Source organism: Carettochelys insculpta, chromosome 14 (genome assembly GCF_033958435.1).
Source record: "Carettochelys insculpta isolate YL-2023 chromosome 14, ASM3395843v1, whole genome shotgun sequence".
In the NCBI taxonomy this organism is placed as follows: Eukaryota; Metazoa; Chordata; order Testudines; family Carettochelyidae; genus Carettochelys; species Carettochelys insculpta.
In genome coordinates this window covers 6,972,605-6,985,514 of record NC_134150.1, presented here as the reverse complement: position 1 = coordinate 6,985,514, position 12,910 = coordinate 6,972,605, and the positions used below count along the sequence as shown (strand labels likewise).

General features: G+C 44.1%; 1 protein-coding gene across 1 annotated transcript in view; it reads left to right on the top strand.

Moving 5' to 3' along the window:
• The window catches only part of NECAB2 (N-terminal EF-hand calcium binding protein 2), a 366,794-nt gene that overhangs the window by 160,343 nt on the left and 193,541 nt on the right, over positions 1 to 12,910 (top strand). The window contains exon 5 of the mRNA XM_075008621.1: positions 8,359 to 8,456. Coding sequence (XP_074864722.1) covers positions 8,359 to 8,456 — 98 coding nt within the window. The remainder of the gene's footprint in view (positions 1 to 8,358; positions 8,457 to 12,910) is intronic.

Sequence of the window (12,910 nt, the reverse complement as noted above, 5' to 3'; positions counted from 1 at the left end):
CCAGAGATCTCATTATAAACTTATATTGAAAAAAGAGGTAAAGCCACGACAGAAAATTATACCATTGTTGTCCAGGATTTGCTCATATTACCCTGGGACTGAAGAGTTTATTTGGGATAGATTAACAATCCCTGTCTGCTTATTTGGGGTAATTTCGTATTTTCTGATGAAGATGGTTTTGCAGTATTTTGCTGTGCAAGTGGATGTGCAGATGTTATGAACAGAAATAAAATCTCACTTTTTATTGTGAGGAGCTGTTTGACGCTTGGGAGGGAGTGAAGAAAGCAGGGCCTGATGTCCAAGGGGTTAAAAATAGAGCCTCTGAGCCTGGCTAGCTCTGCCCCATGTTACTTGCAACCAATGCCAGGGCGTGGAGGGAGGAGAAAAGCAAGGAGCCTGGGTCAGTTTGGGCTGAGTTGCAAGGAGAAAGGTGCAGGATTAGCAGAGAAACTGCAGTCTGCCTGCTTAGCAGCCAAGGGAGCATGTAAGCCTCTAGCCTACTCCTGGGATACCCCAAGGAAGGGGAAGTTTGGACTATTGGGACCTCTCCAAACATAAGGAATAGTGAGAGTTAGTATCCCTGGGCCAGAACCACAGGGGGCCAGCACCCCCCATTTTGTCCTGTCCTACTCAGTGATCTAGCCACTAGGCTGCCCTGCCACCCAGGACCCAGCCACAGAAACATTTTTTAAAGTCCTACATTAAACCACAAAATGTTCCTAGCTGTTCAGATATACAGAGATCATGAGGTTGAAATTAAACTGTTATTTGTGTAGTCTGTGTTCGTTGGATGGCCCTGCTTTGTCTGACTCCGCGGAAACAATTATTTTGTCTTAAATTATTCTTTTTTTAGAGGAATAGGAGGGTCAGGAAGGAATGACCATATAAAATGCACTTCTAGCCAGAAGATCACAGCTATAGGTTAAAAACCCCACCTGCAGCATGGCACTCTGTGACACCTAATATCACCTTTTGATGCATATCAATTCTACAGTGTACATATGTCTCAAGGGGTAGCTGTATTAGTCTGTACCTGCAAAAACAACAAGGAATCCTGTGTCACCTTGAAGACTAACAGATTTATTTGTAACCCATGAAAACATATACCCAAATAAATCTGTTAGTCTTTAAGGTGCCATGAGATTCCTTGGGTTGCTTGTACAATGTGTGTGTGTGTGTGTAAGATCTGGTAAGGCCAAGGTCTTGGTAAGATCGCACTAGTGCAGTGTGTTAAATCTGTCCTTAAAACTGGCAATAGGTATTCAGATGAGCAAAATAAAAGTTCCTGAGTTTTGGCTCTAACACATACCTATTATTCCTGCAGGGCAAATACTCCCATTTTATGTGCCTGTCCCTTCTTTATTGTGGCTACCCATCCACTAGGAGTTACCTCTGTGGATCTTGACATACATGGTGAATCCATAAGCAGAAGAAATTAGAATGGAAATAATTTAAATTGCTCCCAAGTGATTCACTCATTAAACCTAAGGCTACATAGTTCAAACCTGCTGACAAAATTTAACCCTATGTAACGCCATGCCTGAGCACAAACTGCTGTACTTCTTTGTGTCCCAGAAAACACTTGCAATTACAAGTTCAAACCAAGCACAGTACACACATTGTTGGAACTAGCTCCTCCCACTTGTGGATTTTTTGTTGTCCGTGGAAATAAAGACCACACCAGAGCTTTCATTTTCCCACCTATGGAATGAATTTTCTTTATCTTTTCTTTAGATAGCTACTCCTTAGAGTGATTTATTTTTCTTGCAAAAATCCAATCTGCTGTTGCTGAAAATGAGCTGTGTGGCTTATCTATGGCAGAGCACTGAGGTGCTGCAAATCACAGTGCTGAGTCATTTGCTATCATTCCAACTGCTGTAATGCAAGCCTCAGGGAGATGTTCTTGGGCTGCAGACAGATACAGCTTGTCTACACTATCACCTTCCTTGGAAGGAAGGATGGTAATTAGGGTTTTCAGAGTTTAGTAATGAAGTGCTGCGGTGCGTACACAGAACTTCATGAAGCAAATCCTCCCCCTCCCGCCAGGGCAACTTTGACGTTTTAAACTTTGATGTTTCGGCGCGCTTCTACAGTTTTGATTAAGCCAGAAGAAGCTAAAGAAGGGAATTGTCTCCTGGGATTTATTTATAGGCAACTTCTGTAGAAATATCACTTCAGTACTTTTGTTATTTGATAGCAGCCTTCAGCTACCTGACAGGTGTGTGTGTGTGTGTGTGTGTGTGTGTGTGTGCAGGAGGTGGGAGAGAAGTTCCAGAGAGAGAGAGAGAGGCAGTTATCAGGGGTGGCAGATGACAGAACAAGGACAAATGGTCTCAAGCTGCAGTGGGGGTGGTCTAGTCTGGATATCAGGAAAAACTAGGAGTAGTGAAGTATCGGAATGAGTTGCGGAGGGAAGTGGTAGAATTTTCATCCTTAGAGGGTGTTAGGGCCAGGCTTGACAAAGCCTTGCCTGAGATGGGTTAGTTGGGTTCAGTCCATTTTGAACAGGTTGGACTAGATCACCTCCTGATGTCTCTTCCAACCTTAATCCTCTGTGATCCTATGATGCTGAGGATTGATGCTAGTGCCATGTTTTGTTTTTAATTCTAGTTCATGTCAATTACATGGAAAGTAGTCAGTTTTGTGCCTATATTTCATTCTCATGCTGTGTGTAGTTGAGGATTCTGTACTTAAGTTATCATTTCTGTTATAAATGTCTAATTTCAGGAATTCACCACTGATGCATGAAATGATTCCAGGGCTGAAATCTGTCATAGAACTATTGTCTGTGTATGAGCATGTGTATTTTAACCACATTGAAATAACTGAAGCTCAAAACCATTGTGCATATGTGAAAATGAGTTGGATGGTTCTAGTCCCCTCTCCCCGCCCGGTTAATGTATGCCTGAGTCCCAAAACTGCTAACCAGCTTGTCAGGAACTGTCACCTTTTCTGGTTAAAAAGCTCAGGGTTGCAATGGCAGAAGCAAATGGCAGGTGAAGAATTGGAAGCACTGTAACACTGACCAACAGAAAAGTGGTGCCACAGGACCCTTCGTTGCTGTTACAGATCCAGACTAACACGGCTACCTCTCCGATACTTGTAACACTGACCCTGACTCCAACCAGAGCAAGTCCTTTCTTCTTCTAAGCATGCAACCTAGGGGTTTGTTCTTCTGAGAAAAAGTACTATTAACCAGTAGCACACCTCCTGGAGTAGCTCGCCATTGTAATTGATGGTCACAAGGCAGACTACCAGAAAACACGGCAGACAACATAAACTCTGGTAGTATGTTCTGTAATTAAATTTCACCAGGCTAGTAACACATGTGAACGTCTGGATCACTGTACAGTCTTACCCTGGAGTCACAGAAAGTCCCTCGAGTCTCTGCAGCCTATTTTGCCACCCAGACAAGCTGAACTTTGTGATGAACGGTGACAAACCTAAAATCAGGTTGTTCCCAGTCTCATAGGACCAGCCACTTAATCCTGGATCAATTGATACTTCAGATGTTGTACCAAAGACAACATTCTATAGTAAACTAGCTACAGATAGCACCTCTAAAAACCAGAATTCTCTAATCTGCTGGATGCTGGACTGTCATCCAGCAGGACTCCGGATGTTAATGGATCAGAGAGCCCCGGCTGAGAGGCTGCTATAACAAGGGTGAGCAGAAGCCTAGTGACAAGGGGGCTGGAGGCCCTGTGCAGGGGAGGTCAGGGGCTTGTGTCTTGGGTGCCGGCTCCCCTGTGCCAGCTCCCTGGCTGGAGCTGAAGCCAAAGCCAGCAGCCCACCCAGGACTTGTGCCAGAAGCCCAGCTCCCTGGCCAGGGCTTGTGCTAGCTCCCAGGCTGGGGATGGAGCCATCAGCCTGGCTCCCCAGCCAGGGCTTCTGCCAGCAGTCCAGTTCCCTGCCTGGGGCAGGAATTGGCTCCCCAGCCAGGTCTTCTGCCAGTACCCTGTCTGGGGAGCCATGACTGCAGGGTGGGAACCGGCAGCATCATCCCAGTAGAGGCAAGCTGCAGAGAAGGGGGCTGCTAGGGCTGGAGGTGGGTGGCTGAGGCAGGGTACCTCCCTTCGTCTGGCAAATTCCCTCGCTTGGGACGAATCAGGTCCCAAGGGTAGCAGACAAGTGAGGTGCAACTTGCATATGTTTATTAACTAAGAAAAAAAAGTGAGAACTATGTTAAGCGCATAAATCCAAAATGATAGCAAAGACGTGGTAATCTGCCAGTTTCTCAGAAGTCTTTCCAGGGCTTCTCTGGATCTCTCTGGGGATCTCCATTTTCTTGTTCATTATTCTACCCTGTTAGAATCCAAATAGTCCAGAGATAAAGGGCCTTTTTCAGCCAGTACTTACAGCTTCTTTTCAAAGACAACAATCTGACACGAGTCTGTAACCACAAAATGGCCAATTGCTGTGAATCTAGCACTTTGCTTCTTTTGCATTTGATGAGTTATTTAGTTACAGGGAGAGATATAAACAATGAAAATTCCTGTGGCACCTTATAGAGTAACAGATGCTTTTGTGGCAAAGACCCACTTTGTCATATGCATGAGAGATATAGATTCAGCTGTAGATATAGATAAATCCTACCATTGCATAGAATGAGAACAGACAAGTGAAAACAATTCAAGTAAAAAATCAAAAAAGCAAGCCAGTAGCACTTTAAAAACTAACCAAATAATTTATTACGTGATGAGCTTTCCTGGGACTGATCCACTTCTTCAGATCGTAGCCGTACCAGAACAGACTCAATATTGAAGGCACAGAGAACCAAAAATAGTAATCAAGGTTGACAAATCAGAAGATTTTTATCAAGGTGAGCAAATCAGAGAGTAGAGGGGCAGAAGGGGGTGGGGGGAGTCAAGAATTAGGTAAAGCCAAGCATGCAAAAGAGCCCCTAAAATGACCTAGAAAATTCCCATCCCAGTTCAAACCACGTGTTAATGTGTTGAATTTGAATATAAAAGAGAGTTCAGCAGCCTCTCTTTCCAATCTGTTGCGAAAATTCCTCTTCAGTAAAACGCAAACTTTCAGGTCATTAACAGAATGGCCCACTCCATTAAAGTGCTGGCTGACAGGTTTGTGAATCAGGAGTGTTTTTATGTCTGTTTTATGTCCATTAATTCTTTGTCTAAGAGAGTTTGAAGTCTGTGCAATATACAAAGCAAATTCAAGTAACATTGCATTAGTTTTCATGTTCTAACACCTGGATATGTTCTTACTAACACATCCTTTAATCTAATGCTGTTTAATTACTAGGCATGTGTAACATAAATGTAATGTAATAGTAAACAAAGGACATAGATGAAAACAGTACAGCCAATGCGTCTTGCGATCTCTTTAACACACAAATGAATTGGCAACAGAGAGGAAGCTGTGCTAGTCTATACACTATCAAAACACAAAGCAGTCAAGTAGCACTTTAAAGACTAGCAAAATAGTTTATTGGGTGAGCTTTCATGGGACAGACCCACTTCTTCAGACCATAGCCAGACCTATGGCTCAGGCTTCGGCGGCTCTGTCAGCTTCACAACAGGGAAGTGCGAAAGTAAGTTAGGCTTTAATGGTTCCAGGAACTAATTTCCTGTAGTGCCCCAAGGCTGTCATTCATGAGACAAAAACCACAATGTGGACAACTGAGCACCGAGGGGGCTCAGCACTTTTAAAAGAATTGGTATTTCTTATGGATGACTTTCTTTCTATGGAAACGTCAAGCAAGATAATGTTGCGAGCGCCCAGGGTTGAGACTGTCTGCTCTCTTGCACCTTGTGCAGTCAGTTACATCTTACACGGTGGGTGACAGTGCTACAGGTGTAGAGTACAGCCAGGACCGTCCCTGGTTCTTTTTAGCTCCTTGGAGAGCATCCTGACTTTTTTTTTAGAAACAGGCTAATTGTCCTGTATGTTGCAAAGCAGGGACCTGAAATTTTAAAGAGACAGCTCCTTAAGCAGCAGGGCCTGTCTGTACAAAGAGCCGGTTGGAGGAAGGGTGTGGGCTCCTTAAACCATTTGTTGAAACATGCTGTTGCCAGCAGCCCCTGGGGTGATGGATGCGGGGTGGATGGGAGGGAGGAGTGGCAAGAGTGTCAGCAACCAGAGTCAGGTTGTGTGGCTGCTGTGCACTCGCCTCACACTGCCTGAGAAGGACAGAGGAGTCTGTCTCTGTTAGTCCTTCCTCCCCACTGCTGGCAGGTAATAGGATTGGGATACGGAGAGCAGGGCCTATGCCAGGGAACAGGAGGGGGCAGCCACTTGGGGGGAAGCAGGGACAGCTGCTAGGGGGTTGCACGTAGCTGGGTTGCCCACAGGCAAAGCAAACAGGCAAGTCTCTGGAGTGAAGGGCAGCTGGGCCCAGGCCAGAGGTTAGCTGAGGGATCCTGGGTTTGGAGGAGTCCCATGAAGGATGGGGGACAGGGCTCAGGAGGGAGCAGAGAAAGGAAGAAGGAGACAAGGAAGATGAATCATAGAGAATGACTGGTAGGGCTGGATTAACTCTTCTGGAGGCCAAGAATGTTAGATATTGTGGGACCTCCAAGGATCTGGGGTGAGCACAAAAATTGGGGGTTCAGAATATGGGAGGGGTGCCCCAGGCTGGGCCAGAAGGCTGGGGTATGAGATGGGCTGAGGGTGCTCCAGCTAGGAGAGCACAGTCTGAGGTAGAGCCTCAGTCCCTTTCAGTTCTAGGAGAAGTGTATCTCCAATTATCCAAGGCTCCAGTGACACAATAGGTCAGTGTCCAGTACTTACAGAGCTAGTACTGAATAGACATGCTGGGGCTGTGAGTTCAAGCCTCACCTGAAGCATTACCTTACGGGCAAAGGGATAGTTCAGTGGTTTGCACATGGGCCTGCTAAACCCATGGTTGTGAGCTCAATCCTTGAGGAGGCCATTTAGGGATTGGAGCAAATAGATGCCAAGGATGGTCCTTGGTCCTTCCAAGAGGGCAGGGGACTGGACTAGATGACCTTCCCAAGGCCTCTTCCAGCTCTAGGAGACATATGTGCAAACCTTTAATTCTTTCTGCCTGTGCCTTTCCTCAAAGACTGCAGTCACAGCCCCCACCCTCTGAGAGGCCTTGGAAAAAGGTGAGGTGATGGGAGAAATAGGCTGGGGGTAGGGAGTGTGGCTGCTCCACTTTGCATAGGTGTTTAGAAGGGAAATAATTCCTTTTACAACGTAATTCTTTATGAGTTTTGTAGTTACCTGAAACTGATGAATAATTAAAAAAAAATCCTGTGTAAATTAAAAACTGGAAGAACTTTACCATAGATCCTCTTTATTTGACTTTTCAATTAGAGTTGGATTTCCCAATAAGTGATTTCCATCAAGTTTTAATATTTGTTCGGGGAGGAAAATTTGTAGCCAGTAAATCTCATCTGTGTAGGGTGAGGCTAACTGGTTAACCAGTTACACACACCAAATGTCCTGCTTTGAACTCAGTTGTGCCACGCCAGTATACACCAGCTGAGAATATGCCCCAGGTTGGATCTTTCTTGCGTCTTTTTAGTGGTGAGGAAGGAGAGGGGAGTGCTGTGGGGATGGGTTGCTAGGAGACTCCGAGCACACCTCAGGGCTGGCAGTAATTCAGAAAAAAACCGGCATTTTGGTAAAATGTGGAAATGAGACTACCAAGTTAATAGCTATTTTCAGGGGTGACTAGAGGCCCTGTTGCAGATCCACTTGCAAGCAGAAGCTCAGCTAGAATAAAGCTCTAGACAGTAATGTTGTAATACATGTCCCAAGTTTATGGGCCAGGCCCCGGCGCTGGCTGTGGGAGGGGCAGGACTGGCACTGTGCAGGCGATGGCTCTGTCAGGGGGCTGGGCCAGGCCTTGCGCTGGCCTGGGAAGGAGCTGGGGCTGGCACAGTGAGCTTGTGAGGGTCTGCTGGCCGGAGGAGGGGCTGGGGCCAGCACATTGCTGGGAGTGGGAGGGAACATGGTAGAATCTTGCTCGGACAGACAGACAGACACAGCAAAAATAATATACATACGTATATGATGATTTCTTTGGCTTCTGTCTCTCTTCACAATGGGCCTGAACTTCATGCAAAGTTCCACCGTGAACCCTTTATGCCTGTTGTGTTTGACTCAGTATTGTGGAAGCAAAGCATAGTGGAAATACATGTTTTAAAATGTAACTCAGCTGTTCATTGTTTTCTCTTCACCAAAAATACTCCAGTGACATTGAACAGAACAGCAACGAGGGGTCCAGTGGCACCTTATAGACTAACAGAAATGTAGGAGCATAAGCTTTCATGGGCAAAGACCCACTTCATCAGATGCAGGTGAAACAGAACAGGACTATTAAGTTAACCCTGGATCTTCCCTTTCTGTCCTTCATTGGTTTTTCAGATTATTTTGCTGATCATATGGGTGACTATGAAGATGTTTTGGCTTCTCTGGAGACCCTTAACCTCTCCATTCTGAAAGCCATGGACTACACCAAGCGGGTGAGTTGTTATTGTAGCTTATTCTATTCAAGCGACTGCAGTTAGGTAAGTGTTCTCCAAGCTTATGGGAATAAAGTTGATGTGGCTAATGCTTTTCTTGTAGTCATTTATTTCACTAAATCAGATAACAGCAGAAACAGTATCAAGGTAACATCAAGTATGTTGTCATCCAAGTGAACTAAGAAACGATTGCTATTGTGTTACTACTGTTGGGCTAGACAAGTTCAAGAGGAAAATCTTAAATACTTGTGGGATAAAATTGCAAGACTGCTAATGTATGAAAATTCTGAAAATATTGCCTACAAATAATACATCAGTATAAATGCTCTTGTCAGGTTATCGACTCTGTTTTAGAAGGTTCTGCCTTATATATTAGCTGCTGATTGCCTTTATGTAAAGTGTCTGCCTCCCAGCAATATTTAGAAGACATTTGAGCTCACACAAATATAGAAAAGAATTGAATTTATCAAAATCATTTGTGTTTGTTCTATAAAGCCCTTAGTGGCCAAAAGCATCAGCACTTCAGCTATCTAGGTTTTAAAATGGAAAATAAATTGTCAGCTGGTATCATCATATGGCTATATCTGCATAGGCTCATATATTGCCAATGCAGCAAGCTATATTGTAAAAGCTGATGATTGCGTTGTTTCTAAATCCTAGTTTAGAAACAGTCTTGAGCTCTGCGGCATATGAAAAGTTATATGTTGGCCTCTCAAAAGGCAGAAATCTTGACAGTGTCACAGACAAAGCCCGATTAAACTTCCCCAGGTGGATTATTTCTATCTGTTCCATTCAACCACATATCTCCAGCATAATCTCTAGTTCAGAAGACTGCTTGAATAGTACAAGATTACATCAGTAGAAGATTATATCAAGGGTGTGCAAAGTGGAGGCTGGGCCCTCTGTGCGTGGTGTGGAATTTCCTAAGGTACATTGTCTGCCGGGTCTCACGCTCACCCATCTCATTAAAATTGTTGAAACATGTTACTGTTTTTATGCATGTGTGTTCACATACAGATTAATTTTTTTTTATATTCTACATGCTTATTTCTTACACATGCCAGAAGGGTTTTTTTTTTTTAAATATATGAACATAACTGAAATTTCCACCAGTTTGGTTTCCATTAGACAGATTGAGGGCCAGGAGGGCTCTGCTAATGCATACTTACTGTCATTGGAGCAACTAGTTGGCAAGGTCTTGGCCTCAGCAAAAGGGTTGTTTCTCGCAATCTCATTCAAAGTAATGGGAGCATTGCAAACACATCTTTAGAGTAAACATTTCCTGCTAACAACTTGTAAACTTTGGTTTATGAAATCAAGATGAAAATTGCACATGAAGTAAATGGTGGTATAAACATTTTATTGTACAGAGTTGTACCTTCTCAGCAATCTTTTTGAAAATATTTGTCTAGTCTCAACTATGACTAGGACTTTGCTTTTTCCAGAACATAAAATGCTGCAGTTTCACCCAAGGATCAGGTAGTTAAATGTCCATACTGGGATTTTTGAAAAGGCCTAGGTCTCATTTGATCAAAAGCACTATTTGAAGTCCCATTATCTTTGTTGGGAGCAGAGTTTCACATCAATTCTGAATACTTTGAAAACCTCACCTAAATTTCCATTCTTTGAACATCTAGTTAACAACAATGTCAAAGTTAAAAGACCAAATTGCTGTCAGAAGTTTGGCCAATTATGCCCTCAGTTTAATGAGATAGAAACCAGACCCTTTGTGTTGGAGCAGTGTTTCTCAACCCAGGGTACACGTACCCTTGGGGGTACAACAAGGTCTTCCAGTGGGTACATCAACTCATCTAGATATGTGCTTGGTATTACAACAGGCTACATAAAAACACTAGTAAAGTCAGTACCATCTAAAAGCTCATTCAGACATTGACTTGTTTCAACTTCTTCCTGTGCCTTACGCTGAAATGTAAGTACAATATTTCTATTTCACTTTGTTTATTTGATAAGAAGATGATAGAAAGTCAGCAAGTTTTCAGTAGTCATCTTCTGTGATAGTTGTACATGTTTTTGTAAGTAAGTAGTTTTTAGTGAGGTGTAACTTGGTGGTATGCAAAACAAATCGGACTCCAGAAAAGAGTACAGCAGTCTGGAAATGTTGAATGGCACTTGTTTAAAGTCTTCTTACTACCTTAGCAGCATATTTCTGAACCAGTGGTATGTGCACGCTTCAGGATATGTGAGAGAAGTCTGGGGGTACTTATCATTTTTTAAAGGGGTACTTTGTAAAAAAAGATTGAGAAACATTGTGTTAGAGAACAAATGAGAATAGCTGGGGAAATAAGCATCATAGGTGCATGCAATTGTGAAGAGTGAATTAAGCACAGAAGCTGATGTCCACATAAATACACATTTTTGTAGATGCAAGTACAATATGTCCCATAATATGGCTTGACAGAACGATTAATAAATAATAGATTATTAAAAAAGTAACTAACTGTAGCAGGTTGGACTCACTGCCACCATGCCTCTTGTCATCAATCTGGGAATTAGCTCAGTTCATCAGCAAGGCACCCTCTTCTGGCTATGACTCACCAGTTATCCACTCTGATACCTCCATGGTGTGTCTCTGCACTTGCATTGTCCTTGTCAGGACACTGCCCACCACTCCATTCTGCCCCCTTTTAGTATCATGGAATCCTAGGGCTGGAAAAGACCTCAGGAGGTCATAAAGTCCAATCTCCTGCCCAAAGCAGGACCAACCCTAACTAGATTATCCCAGCCGGGGCTATGTCAAGGTGGGACTTAAAAACCTCAAGGGATGGAGATTCTATCATCTCCCTCAGTAACCATTCCAGTGCTTCACCACCCTGCTAGTGGAATTGTTTTTTCCTGATATCCAACCTAGACCTTCCCATTGCAACTTGAGACCATTGCTCCTTGTTCTGTCAGTTGTCACTGCTGAGAGCAGCCTCTCTCCATCCTCTGTGGAACTCCCCTTCAGGTAGGCTGCTGTAAAATCCCGTTGCCTCACTCTTTACTTCTGCAGACTAAAGAAGCTAAAATCCCTCAACATCTCTTCATATGTTATGTGCTCCAGCATTTTGGTTGCCTTCCACTCTCCAATGCATCCACATACTTTCTGTAGTGTTGGGCCCTGAAATGGACACAGTACTCCAGATGGGCCTCACCATTGCTGAGATCTGCTAGAAATAGTCCCTCAAAATGCAATGACAATAGCCTTCTTGGCTACAAGGGCACATTGCTGATTCATATCAAGCTTCTTATCCACTGTAATCCCCAGGTCCTTTTCTGCTGAACTGCTTCTTAGCCATTTGGTCCATAGCTTGTAACAGTGGTTGGGCTTCTTCCATCGCAAGTTCAGGACTGTGCATGTGTCCTGCTTGAAGCTCATTTCTTTTGGCCCAATCCTCCAATTTGTCTAGTATCAGAGAGGTAGCCATGTTAGTCTGTATCTGCAAAAACAAAGAGAAGTCCTGTGGCACCTTATGGACGAACAGAGTTTTGGAGCATAAGCTTTCATGGGCAAAGACCCACTTCATCAGATGTCAATTTGTCTAGGTCACTCTGGATGCTATATCTACCCTCCAATGTATGTATCTCCCCCCTGGTTTAGTGTCATCTGCAATCTTGCTGAAGGGGCAATCCATCCACTCTTCCAGGTCATTAATAAAGATGTTGAACAAGATCGGCTCTAGAACCAATCCTTGGGGCACTCCTTTTGACATCAACTGCCAACCAGACGTGGAGCTGTTGATCACTACCCGTTGGGCCCAATCATCTAGCCAGCTTTCTATCCACCTTACAGTCAGTTTCCCTTGGTGAATCTACATTAGCTATTCCTGGTCCTTTTCTTCTCTTCCAAATGCGACAAAATGGATTCCTTGAGGATCTCCTCCTTGATTTTTCCAGGGACTGAGTTAAGGCTGACCAGTCTATAGTTCTCTGGATTGTCCTTCTTCCCTTTTTTAAAGATGGGCACTATATTTGACTTTCCAACTATCCAGGACCTCCCCTGCTTTCTACGTGTTTTGAAAGATAATGGCCAAGGGCTCTGCAATGACATCTGCCAACTCCCTTATCACTCTTGGATGCGTTAAGTCTGGCCCCATGGATTTGTGTATGTCCAACTTTTCTAAATAGTTTTCTAAATAGTTTACCCCCTTTCTGGGGTTTTGACAGTCCTTAGTCCATGTGCCCATTGATGTGGCCAACTGCAGCCCGAAACTATAGCCGTTTGCCTCAGGGAGAAGTTGCAGCCTGAATAGGGCCAGATGCTATGAATGAGGGGCAGGGGAAGGACCCTGGCCTGCCCATTATTCTTGACCTGGGGGTCCCTATGTTGACAGTCTTGACCTGCCCAACTTCTCTCCTTCCTACTAGTTGTGCTCCTGGCACCGCTTCCCTGTGATCCTTGCACCTTCACAGCCTTTATCTCAAGTCCTGCAGTCTGGCAGTGGTTAGCCAGAGCT